The sequence below is a fragment of the Macrotis lagotis genome, chromosome 2 (genome assembly GCF_037893015.1).
Source record: "Macrotis lagotis isolate mMagLag1 chromosome 2, bilby.v1.9.chrom.fasta, whole genome shotgun sequence".
Classification (NCBI taxonomy): domain Eukaryota; kingdom Metazoa; phylum Chordata; class Mammalia; order Peramelemorphia; family Peramelidae; genus Macrotis; species Macrotis lagotis.
This window is the reverse complement of record NC_133659.1, coordinates 3,752,751-3,778,337: the sequence shown is the minus strand read 5'-3', so window position 1 is coordinate 3,778,337 and position 25,587 is coordinate 3,752,751. Positions and strand designations below refer to the sequence as shown.

Below are 25,587 nucleotides of genomic sequence, written 5' to 3'. Positions count from 1 at the left end.
TCTCTCCAAAGTAGATTGAACAAATATTTTCTCCTATTTCAATTATGAAAAAAAAGAAAACTCAGGATTAGCAATTCCTTATATATATACAATTATTACAAAGATTCTCCTCCAAGAATACTGAAAGTGTTCTATTCCTTCATTCATTATATTAAAAAAAAAATTAAAATCTGATTCAGATGAATTGTGTCTTTAGGTAATACGTCTCCTGATGAAATCTGGCGCTGATGTGAATCTAGGTGGGGAAGTAGGAGATCGGCCTCTTCACTTAGCATCTGCCAAAGGATTCCTCAATATTGCAAAACTCTTGATGGAAGAAGGCAGTAAAGCAGATGGTAAGAATAGTATTTTTTAGCCAATAGAAAACTAAAATGGAGGTTTATAAATTGTACTAGCATTGGTTGTTTTAAAAAACCCCAACAGACTCTGGTTTTACTATACCTATTTTTTTAAAGTTTTTGCAAGGCAATGGGGTTAAGTGGCTTACACAAGGCCACACAGCTAGGTAATTATTAAGTGTCTGAGGCTGGATTTGAACTCAAGTACTCCTGACTCTAGGGCCAGTGCTCTATCCACTGTGCCATGTAGCCACCCCTTAGAACTATATTTTTAAAGTTTCTTTTTAAGTTTCTTGGAATGACCCTAAATTTACATCTGTTTCTGAAGCTCCCTGTGAATATCTTCTTCCATGGAAGCAATGGGCCCCCTTCTCTGAAGTTGCCTTTTGTACTAAGAGGTTAAATGATTTACCTGGGGTCAGACAGCCAACACAAGGCAGTTGCCTCTAAGACTGCTTTCCATCCATTACTTTGTGTTGACTCTCATACAAAGACTTTCCACCAGTAACTTCCGTAAACCCTGGGGTTAAAGAAATATGGCAGAGTAGTTTAATCTTGAATTTATAGAATACTGTATGCCTCTGAACCATGGACTATTAGCCTGAGGTCCATGAACAGGACTAGGAAACTAATTTATGAATTTTTCTTCCATATAATCCCTTTCTTTTGCATGCCTTTACATTTTGTTTTGTGCCTTTAGAGACATTCTGAGAAGAGCTCCAGAGGCTTCCCCAGGATGTCCAAGGGGTCCATGGCACAAAAATATTTAGAATCACAGTTTAGGAGGAGAGAAGGAGCCTCTGACTCCTGTTGGACAATGTCTCCTCCATTAGAAACTGTACTTTTGTGAAGGCTAAGGCTGTTTCCACCTTTCTTTTTCTCTCTAGTGCCTGTCAATCACTTAGCACCTTTCCTTATTCAGCACTTCATTAAATAAATCTTTCTGACTTGACTCACACCCTCCCTGCAACCACCCCTCCCAATTCCTGACCCTGGCCAGAGGCTGGCACCTGGCAGGTGACTGAAGAAATGCCTTTGGGTTGATTGACATATCTTGAGTTCCTGTTTTTTAAATGCATCAAACTCTTGCATGACTTTGTGAAGCCTTTCTCTTGATTTAACAAATTTAAAAACGAGAGGATGCTCCCAGAGATCACACTATTTGGCTTGAGTTTGGGTTTTGACATGAAAAAATGTGATTGAGTATGACCAGGCTGAAGATATTCAAAGCCCAGGGGTAAATCTGGTTGGCTTTAGCCATCTCAGGTCCTGGGGCTACTTGTGACCATTGCTTTAGATGCAGACAAACCCCTGCCCCTGCCCCCATCCCTGCCCTTGCCCAGCCATCCCCATTTTGGACACTAGTTCCCCGTAGTGTTGATCTGCTTTTCTCAAGTCCCCTCAGGCATGTAGAGCCAAGCTTCTTCCATTGACCCCCAAGAGACCTAATTAAAAACACAGCTGGAAAGACTGTTGGCCTTTAGTACACATTACAAAACTGGACAAGATTGTCAGACCTTGGCAACTGCCAGCTTCTTGCTCCAGAGTACAGATTGATTTCCAGTTAATCCAGCTAATCAGTGGTTTCACCTTTTCCTAATGAAAGCCCAAGCTCCCACCAGAGAAGAAAACAGGAAAGGAGGCCAAGGCTGTTGTTAGTCTAGCAAAAGAAAATGCTGTGTGTGTGTGTGTGTGTTTAAAATGCAAGAACATATGACTGTACATTGTGGCATGTTTGTTTAAAAAGGTAGAGTGTTGCAGTCAACACAGAACACCATTCCTGTACCTTGGGGCTTTGGAAACCATTCACTTTACTGTTGGAGAGTCACTTTGTTGTTGATCAGTCAATTCAGTAGTGTTTGACTCTTTCAGATTCTGGGGACTATGCTGTTCAGGTTTTTGTTTTGTTTTGTTTTTGTTTTAACAAAAATTCTATTGTGGTTTGCCATTTCTTTCTCTAATGGATTAGGCAAACAGGTTAAGGGACTTGCCCAGGGTCCTACAGCTATTAGGTATCGGAGACCACACTTGAACTGGGGTATTCCTCATTCTAGGTTCACACCTAGCCGCAGGAGACTGAGGACAGCTTTGCTTCTATTCATGAAGCAATTAGTTGATCAACAAATATGTATTGTCCTTCTTTGTCCTCCCTTCCCTCCGTCCCTTGGCCAGTCAACACCTCTGTCAAGGGCTTACAATGTGTCCAGCACTGTGCTACACTAGGGATACAAAGTTCTAAATGGAACAAACACCCCTGGCCCTCAACGAGCTTCCATTCTGGTTGGGGTCCAGAGCTTCTTCCATTTCACTTTTTATTACTAAAATTCATTTCAAGCCTTCTCCCTGATCCCCTCTGAGGCTCCCTGGTGTCAGAACAAATGTAACTCATGAAGGGCATGTCCTTAGCACCCACAAGTCCTCTGCCAAAGGGCAGAATGCCCCCACACCCCTCCTCTGCTTTAATATCAGCCCAGGGAAATTGAAGGTTTTCTAAGACTCACATGTGCTTTGTGTACCTCCCACTCTCTCATTTTTGAAGATGTGGAGCCAGCATGACTCAGATTTCTAAGTATGTTTTCCCCCCTCTTCAAGCATAACCTTGATATTTAAGATCTGTTTGTGCTGAACCATTTCTGCAAAAACTCAACTGAAGGAGCCGTGGGCCTCCTGCCCACCGGAGCCCAGCATTTATTATTCGTCAGTTCATTTATTCTGAAAAGCGGGCTAAGCTTCCAGATGATTTGGTTTAGACTGGACCTTCGCCACAGAAAATGTACGAAAGGGGAAGATGAAATGAATGACCCGTAAAGGAGCCCAATTTGAAACCTGGTATTTACAGGGGGTTGTCATGACAACCCAGAATGTCACAAACACTTTAGAATGAAAATAAATTCCAGCTACAAAATTAGCCAACTGTAATTCTGAAAATAGCCACCAAGGATCAGGATGCGGGGAGACTGAGCTATTCCGAGTCCTTGGTCTTAAGTGTCTGGTCCTCCCCTCCCCCCATGTTCTAGGGTCAGTGACACCAGTGCCCCTTGTCCCTCTCCCCAGGGAGAATGGTCAAGCAGAAAGGTAGCTGCACATGGAAAAATGAGCTCTCTGGATTTTCCTTTCTCATCAAAATGAAAAAAGGCCATTTTTTTTGCACCTGCAGAAACTGGTCACTATTCTCTGTAATCAAAGGGTGAAGCACCACAATCTGTGTGGAGACCTGGATCTTTTCAGCCAGCCCCTTTGACATGCAGCAGCCTGGGAAGGAAGTCTTGGTGCTCTGGCCAAATCAATGAAGGCTGCATTTGTGAAGTGGGTCTGACTGTAGGCATCTTTCCATTTGGACAGTGTTCTTTCTTACTAAAAATGCATTTAGGAGAGCAATTTGCCCCTGAGAATAGCTTTCTTCTCTCTAGAAGTGAAGTTTTAATATTTTTCAGCTAATAATAGTGATGATGATGGAAGATGTTAATGACAAGAACAATAATGATGATGATGATAGTGATGGTACTAGCAATAATACAATGCCCAATAGCAGAGAAATGCCAACAATAGTATATAATGACTTACTCATTTTCCCATTCATATTTTCTCTTTTTTCTATAATTTTGATTTATCAGTTGATCAAAAAAGCATTGATTAATTAGTTACTATGGGCCAGGAACTGTACTAAGAAGAAAAGCAGTCCCTGCCCTCAAAGGTATTACATTCTAGTAGGGAAACATCATGTAAACTATAATTCTATAAAGCCATAGAATTCAGCTGAGACTGGACCAGGATTTCACTGGTGTGGGGAAACTTCCAGTGAACTATTCCTTCCTCCAAAGAAGATTAACACCAGCCCTGGAACTTTTGAACTTGGAGTTGCCTATGACCATTGAGAGGCTGTTCTTTCATTGGGAGGCTTACATACCTGAGTACATGCACAAAGGAAGATTTGGTCTCAGATCTTTCTGACCCCATGATCGATTATTTATGACCCTGCTCAGTTGCTCCAAATTTAAAAAAATTACACAAAGTCAGTTCAAAATAATTTCAAGGGTGTCATTAGCAGCTGGCAGACCAGCCATGGACTCCTATACAAGTGGGCACTCACTTCTTACTGTGACTCCTAAAACTGAGTCTCTCAGCTGCTGCCTGAGACTGTTGGGAATGAATGAGAATGGGTACAGCTCATTGACTGGGAAGAATGACCCAGGGTGGTGGGGCATGGATATACAGCAGGAAGGGGTTCCACATGCATGCCACCTGAGCCTGAAGGTCATGCAGTCAGCAAGGGAGGGAGCCAGGACTTGACCCCAGATTATCTGATGCCAGATTTGAGGCTCACTCTTCCCATATGCTGTAGGACTCTGTTTGTCCACCCACATGCAATACTGAAGAGTTTTATTCCTACTGCTTAATACGTTTCTTGACTCATAGTAAGCACCTAATGTTTTTGTTCATTCATTCATTCATGCTTAATCACTACAACTGGTCAGCACTGGTACCAAGGTCGGAAAGAACGCACCAGAAGCCTTCACTGGAGACAGTGGCAGTTTGTACTAGTGTGAAAAAATAGTCTCCAAGAAAATTCAAAGGTGAAAAGGCCACTGCAGGAGACTTTTAAGAACTTTAGGCAAAAATGCTATGAACTTGCTAATGCTCCATGGATCCTCCACTGGATGCCCTGGTGGTGGCAATGTGGGACGCTTCTGAAGTTTCACAACTCAGATCCTTTTCCTCTTTACTTCCTACACTGTCAGAATACTGAAGTTAGATCCAAGATGGAAACTGAGCTACTTGTCACAGAGCGTGGTTTAGTGGGAAGCATTCTGGCTGGAGGCAGGAGGTGGCATTCAGATTTTGAATGTACACTTAGTAAATTAAACTTGGCAACTATGGCCAAGCCATTTACCCTCTTGAAATCTCAGTTTCTGCATCTGTAAAATGAAGATAATCAGATTTACACCACCCACTGGATAATATTTCCTGAGAAACCCTGGAAAAGACATAAAATGATGCAAATGGGAGATGTAAATGACTGTTTTGGAAATATGATGTTGGTGATGATGATGATAAGATGATTTGGATCTAGGTAAATTCAAGCCAAAATAGAAATGGCTCTCAATTTACTCTTTCTGCTACTGAAAACAAAGTATATTCAAATGGACTGGGAGAGAAAATCAAGGTATCTTCACGGATTGCAGCATGTCACCTTCTGGTCACATGGCCGAGTGACTGGGGTTGTTGAAAATGTTTTTTTTTCCCCTCATCTTGAAGAGAAAAATGCAATAAAGCATGGACAATGTGAATTATTGGTTTTCAGGATCAATATGCAGCCCTCAAATATCATTTTTTTAAATTGGCACTATTGCACTCCCCACCATGGCCTTTCTCATTTAACTCATGATGGTGATGATGGTGGTGTGGGTGGCAGTGAAGGCAATGATAGTAACAATGACAGCACAGACTAATTTTCTATAAGGCTGAGGGATTAAAAAATGTTTTGTAAATATTATCTCATCTAAGTCTCACAACAACACTCCAAGAGGAAAGGGCTGCAGTTTATTATCTTGTACAGATGAGGAAATCCCAGCTTATGGGGCTAATTTACTTTCCCAAGGTGAATTTTCATAAATTCAGCCACCATTTATTAAATGCTTTCTTTCCTGAAAGCACCAGATACCAAGATAAAAATCATATAGACTTTATCTTCAAGGAACTTCCATTCTACTGGGAGAAACATGGTGGGTTCAGATTTGAAAAAAAAAAAGCAACGTGCAAAATGAATACAAAGTGAATTTTTGTTGGATGAGGACATTGATAATGGGGTGAGTCAGAAATGGCAGCAGCACTTGAGCTGAAGGGGCTTCAGGGGATATGAGGAAGAAAAGTGGGCCAGGCATCATGGCACGCCTCTATAAAGGCATGATGATGGGAACATAGAGGGAAACATTTGTGGTCATAGATCTAGCAATGATGAGTCAATTATTCAGTAAATATTTATGAAGCATCTACAATGTACTGACCCATTAAACCAGGTTTTTCCTGGTTTCAAGTACTCCATTCTTATGTTTCTTCAAGTGCACAACATAAAATGTATGACTCCTTTGATACATATAGTTAGTAATTTGTCATTGAACTTTACATTGAAATGTAAATCAAAATGTGTACTTTTCATGACTGGTAATAGTACATTTGTTGACTGCTCTCCATTTGTTTCTGTGAACACTGAAATACCCATTCTGGATTTTGGAAGCTTCTGTACAGGGCAAATCATATAATAAGTAAATTCTTTTGGGTATAATAATACGGACAAATTTTACGTAAAATTTTCTGTTCTGTAGGCAGTAGGAGTGTCATTTGAATTTTTTTCCATGGACATTCATTTTACCAAATGAATTCACAAATATTCTGATGAAATTAAAAAAAGAGGAATGTCACAACAGAGAAAATTTATGGTACAAACAAAAAAAGTCACCTTCTACTCTAATGTCAATACTCATATTTTAAAAAATTCAACTCTGAAAATCTTTAATGAACAGGAAATAAAACTTTAAGGAATTGAAAGGTTGTTCATAAAATATAATCTTTTCACTACTCTTTGTATAATTGTGGAATTCACAACAGAGCCTACTGATCTCTTACAAAAAGGTGATATTAAGAACATTAAAGGGCAGTGGACTTATATGAGTAAATATCATAGGATTATATCTGGTTTCCCCAGAGTAAAAGTGATGCCATCTAATGTGACTGAGGGGAAGATGAAATGCTAAAAACCTGGCAAGAGCTCAAACATATGAATCACTGAAAATTTATTATGCTAGGATCATAGAGTTAGAGTAGGACAACAATCTCAGAGGTCCGTGAGTCCAACACCTTTATTTTTTTGTTGAGTCATTTCATTTGCAGTCAACTCTTCATGACCCCATTTGGCATTTTCTTGATGAAGATACTGGATTTATTTGCCATTTCCTTCTCCAGCTCCTTTTAAATATGAGCAAACTAAGGCAACCAGGGTTAGGTGACTTGTGCAGAGTCACTAGCAAGTGTCTGAGGTCAAATTTGAACTTAGAAAGTTGAGTCTTCCTGACTCAAGGCTCAATGCTCTATCTACTGCACCACCTATCTGCTCTCACCCCACCTTTATTTTATAGAAAGGGCAAGTGAGGCCCATAGAATTTAAAGGACTTGTTCAGAGATACACAGTTACTAAGTGTTTGAAGGCAGGATTTCAACCCACTTCTTCCTGACTCAAACCTCCTCCCCATTGATTATCAATCAACTAGCCTTAATTACCTTCTTAAAGGGTATTTAATAGGGCATTGAATCATGCAACATACTAAGAATGATTGATATAGAGTATATATCTCTAAAACGGATGGCCAGAGTGTAAACTGTAGTTCCCACTAGCTGTAAGTCCATTTCTGCTTTGGTGGAGTCCTCATCAAGTTCAATGAGAGGGGAGAAGAGGCTGAGGGTTGGGATCTCCATCACTGGAGTACAAGATCCTAGAGCATGGGTTTAGTAGGCCTCTTTGCCTGGTCTCTCCTGTTCATCCCCAGCACAGAAACCCAGGGAGGGGCTTAATAAATGCTTGCTAAGTTGAACTGAATTGAATCACCATCAGTTAGAATTTACTGAGACATCCTGTTCATGGCATGTTGTTAAGCAATTGCTGAAATGGAAACTGAATGAGACCCGGTCCCGATAACCTGTCCCCTGCTCTGTTATTAATGCCAGTGAATGCCCAAGACAATGAAGACCATGTACCTCTGCATTTCTGCTCTCGATTTGGACACCATGATATTGTAAGATTGCTGCTCCAAAGTGATTCTGAAGTTCAGCCACACATAGCTAATATCTATGGAGACACACCTTTGCACTTGTGAGTATGACAGATTGCCATTGTGGTCTACAAGCTATGGTACGTGACTCTCCCAGCCTTTAAAAAACAACCTATATTTTCTTTAACCCTAGGGCTTGTTACAATGGAAAATTTGAAGTTGCCAAGGAAATAATTCAAATGGCAGGAACAGAAAGTCTGGCAAAGGAAAACATCTTTAGTGAAACAGCCTTTCACAGGTAAGGGGCATTTCAAGGAAACAGAATTTTAAAATCGGAACTGCATCTCCTCAGCAATTTCCTCTTGAACAAACCTATTCAGAGTTCAACAAGGTCTTTTGAAGAGACACATTTTGGAAGAATTCTGATTAGGATTTTTTTCTTTTGTTTTTTCCTTCTGAGTTCAGTCCTAAATCCACCTCTTCCCAACTTCTAACTCTTGCTCTCATTTTATGTCTGTGAGATCAAGCAGAATAAATCCAGCAGGAGAGTCATATATTCAAAGACATTCATTGTGACACATTCCCCAGCTGCCATTTTTGTGGCATCTTTAGTTCTTTCAACTAATTTTAATTTCACATTAATGTAGGCCCTTTTGTGGTCAGCTCCTGGACTTGATCAATGTCTTCAGGAACTAACCTTCTTACATGATTGCATCAACTCTGAAACTCCCAGTTCCTCAGTCCCCCGAGCCAGGGGCCCCTTCCTGCCCTCTGCCTGGAGACAGTAGAAAGTGGACATTGGACAGCTCCATCCAGATCCTCCCTTCATGGAAGGAGCCCTGGCTGGCTAGCTGGGTACCCTCCTTCCCCACCTTTCAACTTCTTCCCCCATTAGCCTGTCAGGTTCTTGGAGAATGTCTTTTGACTTACCTTATATTCCTAGCCCATACCACAAATGAGGGGGTTTAATAATAATGTTACCAACTGAGTACTTGACCTTTTGGCCTCTTCACAGTCTTTGGCATATCGATGCCCACCCCAAAATGTAGAACCCAGACCTCAACACAGTACCTCAGTAGCCTGATTAGGTAAGAGTGCAGAGATCGCATCACCTCCTTATTTCTGGAAGCTATCCTCTTTTGATGCAGTCTCTAAGACCCCCTGAATTGAGTACAATTTAAAGACGATTGTCATCTAAAATGGGCGATAACATAAACTGTACATGAAGTCTCATATGCAAAACAAAGACAAATCACAGCAGATGTTACAAACACAGAGACAGCAGAAACTGAGGAGAGGCCAAGGGGCCCAGGCTAGACACATCTCAGCCAAGGTAGAGGCAGATGCTATAGTCAGGACAGCAGATGGAGATGGAGCCAGCTGCTGCCATCCTAGCACCAGCCACAAAGACAGTGACTGACATTGTCATGGCAACAGGCAGATCCACATCTGTAAGCATATTGCTTCTTTCCCTCTTGGTTCTGTGGGAAGCTGCCAAGAGCGGCGGCTCCCACAATCTTTCTCCTCTTACAGATTCTCATTGCAGGAGCTAAACAGCAACAGATAGGATGCATTTTATTCTGCTCTATTTTATATGTATTTTTTACCATTAACATCTTGGGTGCAAATGTGCCTACCTTTCTAAGGAAACCATCTGTCATCCCTTAAAAGCAGAGTTGGGGTGGCCACACACACACACCTGCCAAGAAGGCACTGCCTTCTTTCTAGTAAGCTGTGAGAAGCCATTAAGGCTAGCTTGCTTTTAAAAGCCCTTGAAAGTCCTGCTTCTCATTGAGAAAAAGAGTCCACTTGTCCCTAAGTGTCTAATCAAGTTTGGGTGCATTCTTTGATTTAATTAATGACCCTGGAATTTTTTTAATCAATGATTTTTTTAATCAAATGATTATAAACTCCTTGATATCATACAGTCTTTGAGTTCATTCTTTGGTTCATTCTTTGTATTTATTTCCTCTGGAACCTAGTATGCACTTAATGCATTTATACTAATTGTATACATTTGCTAAACATACATTGCTAATACAATTATGCTAATTAATTTGGCTACTATTCAGTCAAAATAGTTTTTACCTTCATATTTGTTAAAAATAAATAAAATTATATATGAAAATCTATAGACCCTATACAGGAACTAGTGGTGATCATGTCCTTCATTCCTGAAGAATAGCATGACATCAGGGAGGTGATGCCATAACCAGTAAATGAATTGGATTTGAATGAGGGGGGTTCTGTGCCAAGTCCCCAGCCTCACTTTCTCTTCAGAGCCATCTGGGTCCAGGAACCAGATAGGAAGGTGGATGACTGGGGATGACTCTGGATGCGAGACAGTCATGGTTAAGGGACTTGCTCAAGAAGAGTCAAGTGTCAGAGACTGGATTTGAACATTCATCCTCCTATCTCTAATGTGCCCTATCCACTGCACCACTTAGCTGCTTTTACCTAGTGGTAAAAACACATGAACATCTAGTGTGCTGATTTATTAGGTAGTAGAATCATTAAGAGGTGCAAGCTGAAGATAGCTTTAAATGATGAGTTCTATCCCCAGTCTTTCTTCACAGTGAAAATGGAATAAAATTTTATCTTCTACCCATCCATCTGGTCAACTTTGCATTGAATAGAATATTGCCCTATGTGTGAGACAGATTCAAATTTTAGATAAGAAATGGATACTGCCATCATTAAGTTCAAAGACAAAGAGATAATTATAATAGGTTCCTTTATGTAGTTCTTGCTATAGCTCTATCTAGCTACCTCTGTATATCCATCTAAAATGTATTGTCCAAAGCATTAGTTAATTATTTTTAAGATTTGCTGGAATGGAAGCCTTCACCACCTAAAAGAATCTCTTCTGTGGTTTTCAGTCTTAGGGACTTGTCTGGGCATTGATGAGTTAAGTGAGTTGTCCCTATACCCCAGAGGCAGAACTGATGAATTTGGACCTCCGGCCATAACAGAGGGTAGTGTCATGTGGGGAACCCTTTGAGTTGTTGGAATGGAAGCCCTTGAGGGCAAAGCATGGTTCACTTTCCTCTTATTATCCCAGTCACCTTGGGATAGCCAGTCTACTGCTCCACATGCCTTAGACCATCAGTAAGGGCTTCTTGACTGATTAATAATACTCCCAAAATTTGTGTGTGTGTGACCTTTATATAGCTCTTTCAGCAGAAAACCTTGACATATATATATATATATATATATATATATAGAGAGAGAGAGAGAGAGAGAGAGAGAGAGAGAGAGTATTGAATATTTTACATTCATTTTCTCATTAAACATTTCCAGTTATGTATAAAAATTAATAATAGTTTTTAAAATTTAAAATATTTCCCTGTCTCTTTCCCCCCTTTTGAGAAGGCAGAATTGTGCCATTTAATGTCAATTATGCATGTCAAGTCATTCAAAACATTTCTCATATTATACAAGTTGCAAAATGAAAACAAGAAAAATAGATTTTTAAAACCTGCTTCAATCTGCCTTTAGTTCATGAACTTTGACTCTGGAGGTGGATAGCTGTTTTTATCCATGTTCCTTTGGAATTGTCTGAGCTTATTGTCTTGCTAAGTCTTTGGCAGTTGATCATCCTTGAATATTGCTTTGCCTATACAGTGTTCTCCTGGTTCTACTCACCTCACTTTGCATGAGTTCATGTAATTCTTTCCAGTTTTTTTCTGGAACTATCCTGAAAGCGTCATTTCTTAAGGCACAATAGTCCTCCATCACAATCAAATGCCAAAGCTTGTTTGAACATTCCCCATGATGGGCATTCCTTTCCTTTCTAATTCTTTGTCACCACAAAAAGAACTGCTACTGAGCTGTTTGTGCAAATCGATCCTTGTTGATATTGGTCAAGCTCATTGGATGCAGAATTGGTAATGATAGTGCAGGATCAAAGGGCACATGCAATTTTACAGCTCTTTGAGCTTACTTGTAAATTATTCTCCAGAATGGTTGAATCAACAGTTTTTTATATCCATGCTTTTCTGTCATGTTAATAAATTTGATAATGTGTGATGATATATCAGTTGTTTTCCATCAGTAGTTATTTAGAGCATTTTGTCATTTGACTATTGATAGCCTTGATTTCTTTTTCTGAAGCTGTCTGTTCCCTATATATATTTGAGAAATGAGGTCTTTATTAGAGTAACTTGCTGTAAATTTCCCTCACCTCCAATCTCCCGGTTTCTGGTTTTCCTTCTAATTGTGACTGCATTAGTTTTGTTTGTACAAAAATGTTTTTTTTTAAATTAATGTATCAAATTATTTTATTTTTTTTGTTATCCTCTTCTCTCTCTCTCTCTCTCTCTCTCTCTCTCTCTCTCTCTCTCTCTCTCTCTCTCTCATTATAAACTCTTTTTCCATGGATCTAGAAGATTTTTTTCCATGTTCTTCTAATTTACTTATGATATTAATGTCTAAATTATTTATTCATTTTGATTTTATGCTGGTATATGGTGAGATGTTGATTACCACATGGTTTCTCCCAAACTACTTTCCAATTTTCCATCAATTTTTATCAAATGTTGAATTATTACTTCAAAAGCTGGGATTTGGGGGTTTATCAAACACTGATCATTTACTACTGTGTATTATGAACCAAATCTGCTCCAGTGATTCACCACTCTGCATCTTAACACTTAATAGTTTGAAATCTAGAACCATTAGGCAGCTTTCTGTTCCACTTTTCTTCATTGATTACCTTGATATTTGACTTTATGTTTTTCCAGAAGAATTTATTATTATTTTTCCTTGCTCTATAATATTTAGTTCTTTGACACTAAAATAAGTAGGTAAAATTGTCATTTTTATTATATTTCTTTGTCCTATCTATAAATGATTTTTCTCTAGTGACTGAGATATGATATTGTATGAAAAGTATTGTGGTCACATAGTTCCTGAGTTTCATTTGCAGGTAAAATTCTAAACATTTTGTATTGTCTGAAGTTATTCTAAGTGGAATTTCTCTTTCTTTTTCTACTAGGCTTTACTGGTAACATTGATTTATGTGGGTTCGTTTTATTTCCTGCAATGGTGCTAAAATTATTAATTGTTCCAACTACTTTTTTAAACTTATTCTCTAAGCATGCCATCATATCCTCTGCAAAAAAATGAGTTAGTTATTTTAATTCCTTCAACTTATTTTTCTTGTAATATTGCTATAGCTAATATTTCTAGTACAATACTGAATGATAGTAGTGATAATGGCATTTTTGCTTCATCTCTGATCTTATTAGGGAAATTTGTTCCCATAAAGACAATGCTAGCTAAATGGGTTTACATAGCTGAAAAAACTCTATCATTTTAAGAAAGGACTCCATCTATCCCTTTGCTCTCTAATCTTTTTAATAGTAAGGAATGTTATGGTTTATCGAAGTTTTTCTGAATCTTTTGAGATAATCATATGATTATTGTTGTTTTCGTTCTTAGTATGGTCAATTATACTGATGGTTTCCCTAATAGCTCTACATTTCTGATATAAATCCCACCTGGTCTTAGTATATGATCTTTGTGATGTAATGTAATCAATTAGGTGATGCAGTAGATAGAGTACTGGCCTTGGAATCAGGGGTTCAAATCTAGTCTAAGCCATGAGACTGTGTGACCTTGGGGAAGTCACTTCACCCTGACTGCATCACATCCAGGGCCATGTCCAGTGGCTCTGATTCATATCTGGCACTGAACAAAGATGGCTCTGGAGGAGAAAGTGAAGCAGGTGACCTAGCAGGTAAGCCCCCCAAAAAATCCAGTTCATGTGCTAATCATGGTATCACCTCCCTGATGTTGTAGTCTTCTTTGAGAATGAAGGACAGACTTCAATCAATCAATGTTGTAATCTCCTTGATTATATTTTTATTTTAAATGTTTGCTTCAATAGCCATTATAGAAATGATCTATATTTTCCTTCTCTTTTTTTGCTCTTCCTGGTTTAGGAATCAGCAACATATCTGTGTCATGAAAGCAATTTGATGAAGTTTTTCAATGGAGTTTTTCCAAATAGTTTATATAGAATTGGAATTAAGTGCTGCTTAAATGCTTGGTAGCATTCACCTGCAAATCGTCGAGTCTTGGGGAATTTTTCTTAGGGAGCTCATGTATGGCTTGCTCATATTCGTTTTCCAAGATGAGGTTATTTCCCTCTTCTGTTTATCTTTGAAGTTTATATTTTTATAAATATCCATCCACTCCACTTAGTTTGTCAGTTTTATAGGTGTATAGTTGGGCAAAATAGCTCCTAATAATTACTTTTTATTTCATTTGCATTGGTGGTGCATTCATCCTTTTTATTTTTGCAATGTGTAATTTAGTTTTCTTCTTTCTTTTTAATCAAATTAACCAATGGTTTAGCTATTTTATTGATTTTTTCATAAAACCAGTTCCTAGTTGTTTATTAGTTAATTTTTTAACTTTCAATTTTATTAATCCTTTTAAATTCAGGATTTCCATTTTATCATTTAATTGAGGATTTTTAATTTGTTCTTTTCTCTGTTTTTTTTGTCCACTTCATTGTTCTGTTGTTATCTCTTTTCTTGATATACATGTTTAGAGATATAAAAATTCCCCTAAGATGCTTTGACTGCATCCCACAAATTTTGGAATATTGTCTCTTGTTATCATTCTCTTTAATGAAATTGTTGATTGTTTCTGATTTCTTTGACAAGAGTCAAATTATTTAGTTTCTAATTATTTCTTAATCTATGCTTCCCTGGTCCTTTTTAAAATGCAATTTTATTGCATTATGGTCTGGAAAAAGGTTCATTTAATATTTTTGCTTCTATGCATTGACTGTGGAGTTTTTATGCCATAAGATATGGTCATATTTATGAAGGTTCCATATAAAACTGAGAACAAGGTATATTCCTTTTTCTTCCTTTCAGTTTTCTCCAAAGGTCTATTATATGTAACTTTTCCAAAATGTTATTCATTTTCTTTACTTCTTTCTTATTTACTTCATGATTAGAAGTATCTAGCTCTGAGTGGGGAAAGCAGAAATCCCAAACTAGTAGAGTTATGCTATTTTCTCCTGTGATTTTAGTTTTAAGAATTTGGATACTGTTTCATTAGGTACATTTTCGTTTAGTTTTGATGTTACTACATTGTTTATGATTCATTTTAGCAAGATATATTTTCCCTGTTTGCCATTTTTTAATTAGGTCTATTTTTGCTTTTGCTCTGTTTAAATTCATGATTGTTACTCTTGAGATTTTTAATGAATTTTTTAAAATTTATTTAAGGCCATGGGGTTAAGTGACTTGCCCAAGGTCACACAGCTAGGCAATTATTAATTGTCTGAGGCCAGATTTGAACTCAGGGACTCTTGACTCCAGGGCAGGTGTTCTATCCACTGCACCATTTAGCTACCCTTGACGTTTTTTTTAACATTAGTTGAAACATAATAGATTTTGCATTAGTCCCTGATTTGAACTCTGCTTGTCTCTCCATTTCATGTGTATTCCTTGTGAACAGCATACTGTTGAATTTTGATTACTAATACTGCTATTCACTTATTTTTTTGTGGAAATTCATCCTATTCATGTTCATATTCACTTATGACTATTAACTGTAAATTTCCTTCCATCCTATTTTCCTCCATTTATCTTTATCTCTTTTTGTCACAACTATGTCAAATATTTCTCTTTAATCCAGGAGTTCTGGAATTTATAATATTTCTGGAGAATTTTCATTTTGGATTATTTTTCAGCTGATGACTGGTGGATTCTTTTAATTTCTATATTACCTTGCTTTAAGATATCAGAGCAGTTCTTGATAATTTCTGGAAACATAATGTCTAGACCCTTTCTTTGATAATGGAAATTATTCAATAATTCTTAAATTATTTGTCCTCCATCTATTTTCTAAGTTAGGTGTTTTTCCCCATGAGATATTTCACATTTTCTTCCAGTTTTTCATTTTTTGACTTTGTTTCATTGTTTCTTGATATCTAATTGAGTAATTAACTTCCATTTGTCCCAATCTAATTTTCAAAGAATCATTCTCATTAGTGAATTTGTATGTCTTTTTGCCATTTAGCCAATTCTAGTTTTTTAAGATGTTATTTTCATCTATAATTTTTTTAAACCTTTTTTTTCCATTTGGCCAATTTTGTTTTTCAAAGCATTATTTTCATGATATTTTTGCAAGTTTCCTATCAATCTACTAAATGTCTTTTCATAATTTTTCCCTTTTTCCTTTTCTTCAGTTTTCCTCTACCATTCTTATATATTTTGAAAATTATTCTTTAGTTTTTTGGGAATTCTTGTTGAGGTTGTATTCAATTTAAATTTTCATTGATAGTTTGCTTGAAACTGTTTTGATTTCATTGTCTTCTGGATTTGTGTCTTGATCTTCCCATCACCATAGTACCATTTTTCTTCTTCTTCTTTTTTTTTTTTTTTTTGTGTTTGCTTATTTATCCATTCCATTTCTTTGTGCTACAGTTTGGCTCTGTTCCTGATTGGGAGAGACACTTTCTCAGTCTTCAGACTTTTTTGCACTGCTATTCTCAGAGCTAGTTATGAAGTTGGAAGTTTCAGTGCTTCCAAGGTGTGTGATCTGAGTAGAGATGTCATCACTATAACCCTTACACAGGAAGGGTGGGCCTCTGATCTTCTGGGATTAGAATCAATTCTGCTTCTTGGCTCTTTGGGCTTTCTTGAGATATCACTGGAAGTGACAGTGCTTCTCAGGGTCCCTGAGCCCTTGTGACCAAAATTAATATTGACTCTCAGGGTTTTTGTTCCCTCTTAAGCAGTGTTCCTCTCTACTCTTAAACTATCTTAAAAATAAATATTTTTTTATAACTTAGTTTACTTATTTTCTTAGATTAATTGGAATATTCATACTTCTGAATGACCAGGGAAGTGTGTGGCTTGTATACATTATTACCTCTACTTTTGAGGTCTGCAATCTATTTTGATTATACCTTGAAAGAATATTTTCAAGTATTCTTCCTGCCTAATAAAAACTCTGTGTTTCCCTGATGGGAGGATGTTTTTAGATATTCAGAGAAAGATACTGACCTTGAGAAATTTGGGTTGGCTAGTACCCCTAGCTTTCTTGAATTCCTCCCCTTTACTTCAAATGTCTAGGTAGACCCTACACCTAAAAAATAAAAAGTTTTATAAAAGCTGTTGCAATGATTTTTGCCCTTTGAAAAAAATGTCATGAATATGAATACATTTGCCAAGAAATACTTGGTAAGAAAATCCTAGAAATCTTACACTATTTTCTGAAGCCCTGGCATAAGAATCCTTTGGCTGCAAGAGTAGCAGCCCCACATTGCTAGGATGCACTCATCCCATTTCATAAGTAACCAAGCCTCAGCCCTTTGGACCAGTAATGACCACTCAGTGTGTATCCTACAGCACTGTCCTGAGCATTGGGAATGCAAAGAAAGGCCAGAGACTGTCCCCTGGAAACAACTCCTTCGCTGATCTCTCGCCTGGTCAAGGGGCCAACCTATCCCTGGAGAGTGTAGGGCAGCCCTCCAGCCACCCAGCCCTCTTCTCTCCACCTTGTGGATGCTCCTGAGCTCAGCTGTCACCCCAGACTTTGGCCTCTCCTGCCCATCCCCAACTCTGGGCACTTTACTTTGGTGCCTCCTTGCCTCCTTTGCCTCCTTTCCCACCTAATCCAGGAAAGCTCTCCCCTCATCACTGCCACTTATCTTGTCTCCTGGGTCCTGTCCAGGCACTCACCCCCTTCCTCTTCTTTTCCCAGTGCCTGCACCTATGGCAAGAGTGTGGAGCTGGTGAAGTTTCTTCTGGACCAGCACGTCCTGAGCATCAATCACCAGGGAAGAGATGGACACACTGGTAAGAGTGGGGCACTGCCAGTCCCCCGCTTTGCTGAAGCTGCCTGGCTGCTGAGGCTGGTGGCTCTGACTCACAGTAGGATGGGTCAGTGGTCATTTGTCCTTGGGGCAGTCAGGCTGACATCCCCCTCCCCTCCTCCTAGGACTCCACTCTGCTTGCTTCCATGGACACATCCGCCTGGTACAGTTCTTACTGGATAATGGGGCCGACATGAATCTGGTGGCCTGTGACCCCAGCAGGTTGAGCGGCGAGAAAGACGAGCAGACATGTTTGATGTGGGCTTACGAGAAAGGTATTTGTCTTAATCCTCCTGTTTCTCAAGGCAGCGTCTAGAAGCATCCATGGCCAGCTCCCCAACCGTCACTCAGATGGACAGTGTTGTAGCAGGGCCTCTGTGAATTGCAATCAAAGTCAAGCAAATTGTCATGGGAGAAGTCATCTTTTAGGAAGTCACTTTTAAATCAGAAAGCCAATTAGTGTTTGTGTGTATAGGGAAGGATGTCCTGACATGAAGAAATGGGTCCTTGCTTCTTCTTCCTGTTATGGAGCAGATGGGTAGATGGTACCCAGAGGTCAATGGATAAATATTTCAGAGAGGGCAAATTTAGGCATGAGATGAACAGAAAAAAATGTATAGCATTCCCTTCAGCCTAAGTGGGAAAACTCTCCTTGTGAAAAGTGAAGAATGGGTGAATATTTCATCTGCTAGGTGATCAAGGGGTTTGCCTTTAAGAGACAAATTGAATCCGATACCCTTCTCATTTCTCTCCAACTCTGTGATTCTGGGTTGATGAAGAAGAGAGGAGTAAACCTGAGTGGTGATCTGTTGAAGCTGGCATATGGTTTGGGAACAGGAAAGAAGGGCAGGTGAGAAGAAAGATAAAAAGATTGCAAAAATGTAGCACATTGGACAAAGAGAAAAGTCAGGGCACAGTCATTTATTGCCTAAAGTCTTTGAATACAAATTCAATAGTATATAAACCGTTCCCACTGAATCACAAAGAGCTCAAGACAAGACTCACAGAAAGAGAACAAATATGGTTTCATTTTGAAAGATGAGGTGATGAGGGTACGCTTACTGTTGATATAGCAATAAACAGCTCCTGGATTTAAAGCTTTAAGGTTGATAAGGAGCTTTATACATGACCTTCCTAGGTCTGAGAAGCCGTCTGAGTCTAACTGATGTCCCAACAAGAATTCCCACCAAACATGCACAAGCACCAATCATCCTGCTCAGTTTGAAGGCCTCCGATGAGGAGGAGCCAATTAACAGCCAATGAGCTACTTCAATTGAGCTATAACTGTTAGGAAGATTCAGGAGATAGTATATATTTGCCTTTTTTGCAAATTATGTAGAGTAAGTGTTTTTATCCATACTTTAAAGAAAGCGATGCTGAAGTTTAGAGTTATGAAATGAGCAGCTGTCAGAGGTCAGTGTCCTGCACACAGGTGAGTAGCCCAGGACTTCAGACCACAAGACCAATCCTCTTTTGATCATGCCAGGGTGCTTATATGGAGTTGATCCATTGCTCAGTTGTTGAAGGAACATATGCTTTGTGGTGGTGATAAGAGATAACATGTCATGGGGCCCCAAATTCAGAACTGAAAGGAACATTAGATGTCTTCAAGTCCCACACCCTTATTTTACAGAGACAGAAACTAAAGCACAGTGGTCAAGTGACTTCCCCATCATCATACTCCTAGCAATTGGCAGCGGAAGGATTCAAACACAGCTCTTCCTGACTCTGTGTGTGTAGTTCTCTCTTGGACATTACACTTCTTCTCCAGATCAAAAAGGAAATAGTTATTTTGATGATACAAAAGCACATGGGGATATTTTTAAGTGCTGAATATATCCATGTATGATGCCAGGCTTTGGAACTACAAAGCAAACAGGAACTCACATCCCTTAATTTTGTTTCTAATGGAAGCAATGCAGTACCCAAACACCCAAATTATACGGATATGTGAAATAATTTCTAGTCATTTTAAGAGACTCAGGGAAAATATTCTATATAGGAAGAGACTTTTGAACAGTGCTTTGAAGCACTACAAAAAATGTTTGAGTAAATATTGATCTCTCAAATATTTTTAGAGATATTTTGGGTCAAAAATAAGTTGTTTGTTTTTATTTTTGTTCAAAAGAGAGCACTAATATTGATGAGTCTGGATCCAAAACTAAGGGTGTATTTAATTCTTCATGGAGGTGATGGTGATGGGGCAGATCTTCCTGGTATTTAGTTAACTGGAAGTGAATAATGAAAAGTTTGTATTTTTACTAATTTTGTGAAATAATGATTATATCACCTTCTAACATTTTTTAAGCCAAATCCTTTGGCTTAGTGGACTAACCTACTCGTCCATGGAACATCTGCCATATTTGGTACCCTTATTTGTTCAGCTATGTGTAGGATAGCATTTTATTTTTCCTATGAATTTTAATGAAATAAATATTCTTACCAAGGCATCTCCAGAGGAGTATTTTACATGTGTTTTAGCACAAAAAAATCAATCAACAAAATCAAATGATGAGATGCCCTTGTTTTGTTTTGTTTTGTTTTGCTTGCTGGAAAAATATTAATTAAAATCTGTATGGGTAGAATTTATTTAAACAATAAAACAGTAAAGAAGAAAAGGTGACTAAGAGTGTGAAATGCCAAGTCAGTTTTAGTGGTAGAGTTGATGAAGAGTCAGACCTGTACTTAGGAAGACAGAGTCGATTCAGCCCCTTCCATGAGGCTATGTGACTCAAGAAGGCATCTCTTGTCTCTTCGTCCATGCAATCAGTAGAAGGCTCCTTTGACCTAACCAGTTGTTGTGAGTCTTAAGACAACTGTTCTTGAATTGTCTCAGTCAGGTCTGACTGGAACCTCATTTGGGATCTTCTTGGCAGAGATACTGGCATGGTTTACCAAGTCCTACTCCTGTCCATGTACAGATGAGAAAACAGAGACACACAGGGTCATGCCAGATGCGAGCTTGGCTTGGACTCCCACCACTGAACCACTAGCTGTCCAAACAATCATTTGTTACTTCTTAAGATCTTCACAAATAAGTGTATGAGGTAGGGTCTGGCACACACCGTTGAAGGATAAACAAAGCTCAAAACAGCTACATTCTGATCTTGAGGAACAGGTGGGGTAATCTAGAGGCCAGAGATTAAGGAAGACTAGCTGAAGGAGGGGGCTCAGAAGACAAGCATGGATGTTCATCCTGAATATGATGGGTGGCCAACAAAGATAATGTATTTAGAGTGCTTTGAAAAATGTCGCCAAAACTTTTGTCATTACATTTTTGAAAGATTGTACCCTAAGAACAAATTAAGAAAATGCCTTAAAGGGGAGCCAAAGGATGATATTAAGAAAATACACTCACATGAGGAAATCAGGTAAAGCTCAATGAAAACAGAAATAGGAACTTTATATTGCTACCAGAAAATATTAAAATCCACTGGACCGAAGGAGGAAATAGGTGATTTCAGGGAACAGATGGCAAGCCTAGAATAGAGGCATGATCTATAATTGGGAATAACTTGGAAATTCAGTTACCTAAAAGTCAGTTAGAGAGTGCAGAGTAGTTTAGAATTCCTTTCCTTAACTCATCTCTAGTCCCTGCTTCCTTCAGGTCCCAGTTAAAATTCTGTCTTCTACAAGACATCTTTCTTAATCCTCCTTAATGCTACTGCCTGACCTCCAAGATTCACACCAGTTTCTCTTGTTTTTAGCTCGTCCTTAGCATGGTGTCTCCCCCTTAGTTGTGAGCCCTTTGAGAGCAAGGGCTGTTTGTTTTTATTTTCATTTTGGGATTTTTTTTGCTTTTTCTTTGTATCCCCAGCATTTGGCCTAATATCTGCCACATGGTAGGAATTTAATAAAGGTTTTCTGACTTCTATTCACTTTCTAGGGGAAAAGAATGAGGAAATTTTATTCTGTTTGTGGTTTTCATTCATGAAGAGGATTTTGCATATGGAATGGTAATGATGGGAACATTGCTAAGTAATGACCATTTCATCTTAGAAGATATGATAGACAAGAGAAAAGTCAATCAGAATCTGACACGTACTATAGATTTAAGGAAAAAAAAAGATTTCAGAGGGCTCAGAGAAAGGATAAGCTGGATCACATAGATAGTAATTCAAAAGAAGCCTGTCCTAGACGAAGGGAAAACCCTTATGAATGAAATTGTGAAAACACATTGAAGAATAATTTCTTATGGTCAGGAAAAGGGAACTGTCTAAAGATACCAATGAAGATGGGCAGGGATTTACCAACCAAGGTAGATTTTTAAGATGAGCAAAGATTGGTCAATGAGATAACGTATGTAAAGCCTTTGCAAATCCTCTAGCACTGAATAAATGTTAAATATTACTCTAGCAGAAGATGTCTGAAAAAGCTAATTATAATCCTATCAGAATGCTACTACAGAAGATCAGAGTAAGTTGAGTCTAGTCAGCCAGGCAAAGAAGTATGTACAAATGTCAATAGCTACACTGGGGGACAAGGAAGCATCAAAAAAGAGGGAGGACCACTTGTCAGTGAATGGGTGGAAGGGATGGTGATTACTGCCAAATAAACAAGGCAGAACATCCCCCTGTTCGGAACTGTTATTTTTGCTTTTGTCCAGGATAATTCTCTTTGGACATGAGCATAATTGGCTAAGGGGGGGAATAGATTTTTAAGTGAAGGAGATGATGTGGCATCACCTGTCCACTCTCGATAAGTTCAGGTCACTAGACCAAGATCAGCTAACTGTAGCCTCAGCTATCAAAAGAACAGGTAGAGGTGATTGTCAAACCATTATTAGAGCTACAGAAAGACTAGAGAAAGGTAATTAAAGACCAACAAGCATTTATTGGATATTTGCCATGTCCAGTCCTGCACCAAGCACCAGGACACAAAAACCCCAAAATATTCTCTCTGTGTTCAGTTAGCTTATAATCTACTATGATAGACAACATGTAAGTCAACTGTGTACATCTAAGCTATGGAATATAATGGAAGTCAATGTTAGATGGAAGACATGTGCATGGGGGGGGGCATAAAATTCCATAGAAAAATGGAGTTTAAGCTGAGTCTTGAAAGACAACGGGAGACAGAAGTGAGAGAGCTATGAGGGAGCAAAGTTCCAAATTATGAAGGTCTTAAGAGCCAAAAGGAGATTTTTGTAGTTATATTAAATCTTGGAAATAATAACCACTAGAGTTTGTGGAATCAGGGGGGGAATATAATCAGAAGTCACCTTTAGGAAGGTCACTTTGTCCTAGAAATGGCAGAGACTTGAGGTAAAAAAACCTTCAAGAAAGTTATTGCAATAGTCTAAATGTATTGTAATGAGGGTGGTGATTGTGTTAATGGGGCAAAGGGAAAAGACAAGCGAGACATTGGGAGAGTTTGCAGTGACAAGGCTTGGCAACAGATTTAATGGGGAAGGGGACTCAGAGATCAAGGTGGTGAGTCTGGGCACCTTGGAGGGGGACCATGCCCTTGACAGTACTAGGAAAATTTGGGGAGAATGGGAGCATACTCTGTTTTAGAAATGATTCCTGAAGACTTAGCTTGTGAACTGGACTTTATTTCCTGAACAAATATAGATTTGCTAAAGAAAAATTTAAAGGAACAATTTGATATATTCTTTTAAAAGGAAGAAATGTTGAATATAAAAGATGGTTTAACAATACCAATACATTCTATGGTAACAATTGCCCTCTTATTGACCAGTTTCTTTGAAGGCTAAGCAGTGTGGTGTAACATCCAGAGCCAGCTTGAAGCTAAGGAGACTTGGATTCAAGTCCATCTCAGTCATACCCTTTGAGCATCACCTATGTGAATGTTCTAGGCCAATCTCTTGGAGTATAAATTGCACAGAACATGTCATCCTGCACTGGCTAAATCTGCTTTCTCATCTCTACCAGTGACTAGTCTAAAACTAGTCCCTGGCCCCCATAAGCCTGGTAAATCAGGAGAAGGTTAGAGATGTCCTGCCGAGGTGTTCCCATTTCCTTTGATATGCTTTCATACGATTTGTTTTTGTGGATAAGATGTAGAAGTTTGGCATAGTTTATGGATTAAGTAGAAGGAATTGGAGCTAGCTGAATGAAAGAATACTAGCTAATGGTTCAATACTCCACAAGAAGAAAGTCACCAGAGGAGTGCCTAGGGGAGGTGTTTGGGGGAGATGTTTTTTGTTTTGTTTTGTTTTTTACCTTTTGGTATTTCAATACATCTTGAAAAAAAAAGACAAGCTTATCACATTGGCAGATGACTCAAACTGAGAGGGGCAACCAACCCACTAGACTGGAAAGATCATTTTAGGATTCATATAAAGTCCGAAGAATTATTCAAGATAGTAAGACAGGAAGGGGTACAGTTGCATATTGGTGGGAAATCTGCAAAGGGATGAAATCACAAAACTACCTGATTTGGCTGTTTGGAGACAAATCTCTATAAAATTGTAACATGTTATGTAAATGGGAATTATCATTATGTTGACATGATAGACTTGGCTCAGACACAAACATCTCCACTTCACTCTGCCCAGCGCACTAGCATAACATCAGGAAGGACAAACCATTCATTTCTTGTATGAATCTAACAGGAGCATTTAAAAATGTGGATGATTCCAAATCACTTTCAAATCCAGTAACTATTCTTAAGCATTTCTCATAATCTATAATGTTGTTCCATGAATAAATGTAATAATCATAATAATAATGATACACTTTTTCATAGTAAATGCCTCCCATATATAAAGAGAAAAACATGTTTTTCAATATGTTTCCTTATTTTTTGATGAAATTCTTCTCAAATTCTTTTCATATGATTTGAAAATCTGAATAAATTTAATGGAGAAATCCTTGGATTAATGGATCCACAATTTTCAAAGGAATCTAAGTATATTTAATTGAAAAAGTTAGCATTTTAGAGGACACTTTCCTTTTTTCCAAATATTCCTAGAAGCACTGTAAGAGAGACAGGATCTTAAGCCAGATATTAATGAATTGATGAACAAATGAACCAAAAAAAAAAAAGGATTAAGCATTTGTTATGGCCCAAGCACTGCTCTCCCACAACATGGCCATTTTTTTTCTTTTCTTGCTGAATAACTCAATGATGTCCCCAGGGTGCTGGAAGAGTTAATTTCAGTTTCTGGGCCCCAAAGAATAGTTTAGTCCCCCAAGGCTCACTGTAGGATCAGATATTAATAATGCTTTGTGTTTCTAGAGCCCTGTTAACCTAAACAGCTCAATGTAATTCCTGGAAATCATTTCCCCAGTGACCTTGATTCAAGGGAGAATCCTACAGGTTAAAGTTTCAATATGCCTTTGCCAACCTCTCAAGATCTCCTATTTTATAACATCCAAAGCATTTTCCTTCCCAGACTACCCACCCCCTCCATCCCTTTTCTTTTCTACGATTCCATCTGAAAGTACAGAGATAACTGTCTCCCTCACTCGGATTTGTTCTCCCCTTTTCCTGGGGGTACAAAGGACTTGTATGAATCAATTTAAATTGGCCAGAAGAAATAGTCAGAAGCCTGCTTATGTTCAAATCCCTGACCCTGATCACCAATATGGAAAACCCATTGAAAAGACTTGCACGTAATCTTCCATCCATTGCATTAAAGATGAAGCTGCTGAATTGAAAAGATCCCAGCCAATTA

The 25,587-nt window shown here is 38.4% G+C and overlaps 1 protein-coding gene across 4 annotated transcripts in view; it reads left to right on the top strand.

Moving 5' to 3' along the window:
* TNNI3K (TNNI3 interacting kinase) overlaps positions 1-25,587 on the top strand; it is a 305,481-nt gene that overhangs the window by 77,662 nt on the left and 202,232 nt on the right. For all 4 annotated transcript variants that reach the window (XM_074221177.1, XM_074221174.1, XM_074221175.1 and 1 more), the window contains exons 7-11: positions 197-335; positions 8,058-8,202; positions 8,295-8,399; positions 17,834-17,928; positions 18,071-18,220. In XM_074221177.1, coding sequence (XP_074077278.1) covers positions 197-335; positions 8,058-8,202; positions 8,295-8,399; positions 17,834-17,928; positions 18,071-18,220 — 634 coding nt within the window. The remainder of the gene's footprint in view (positions 1-196; positions 336-8,057; positions 8,203-8,294; positions 8,400-17,833; positions 17,929-18,070; positions 18,221-25,587) is intronic.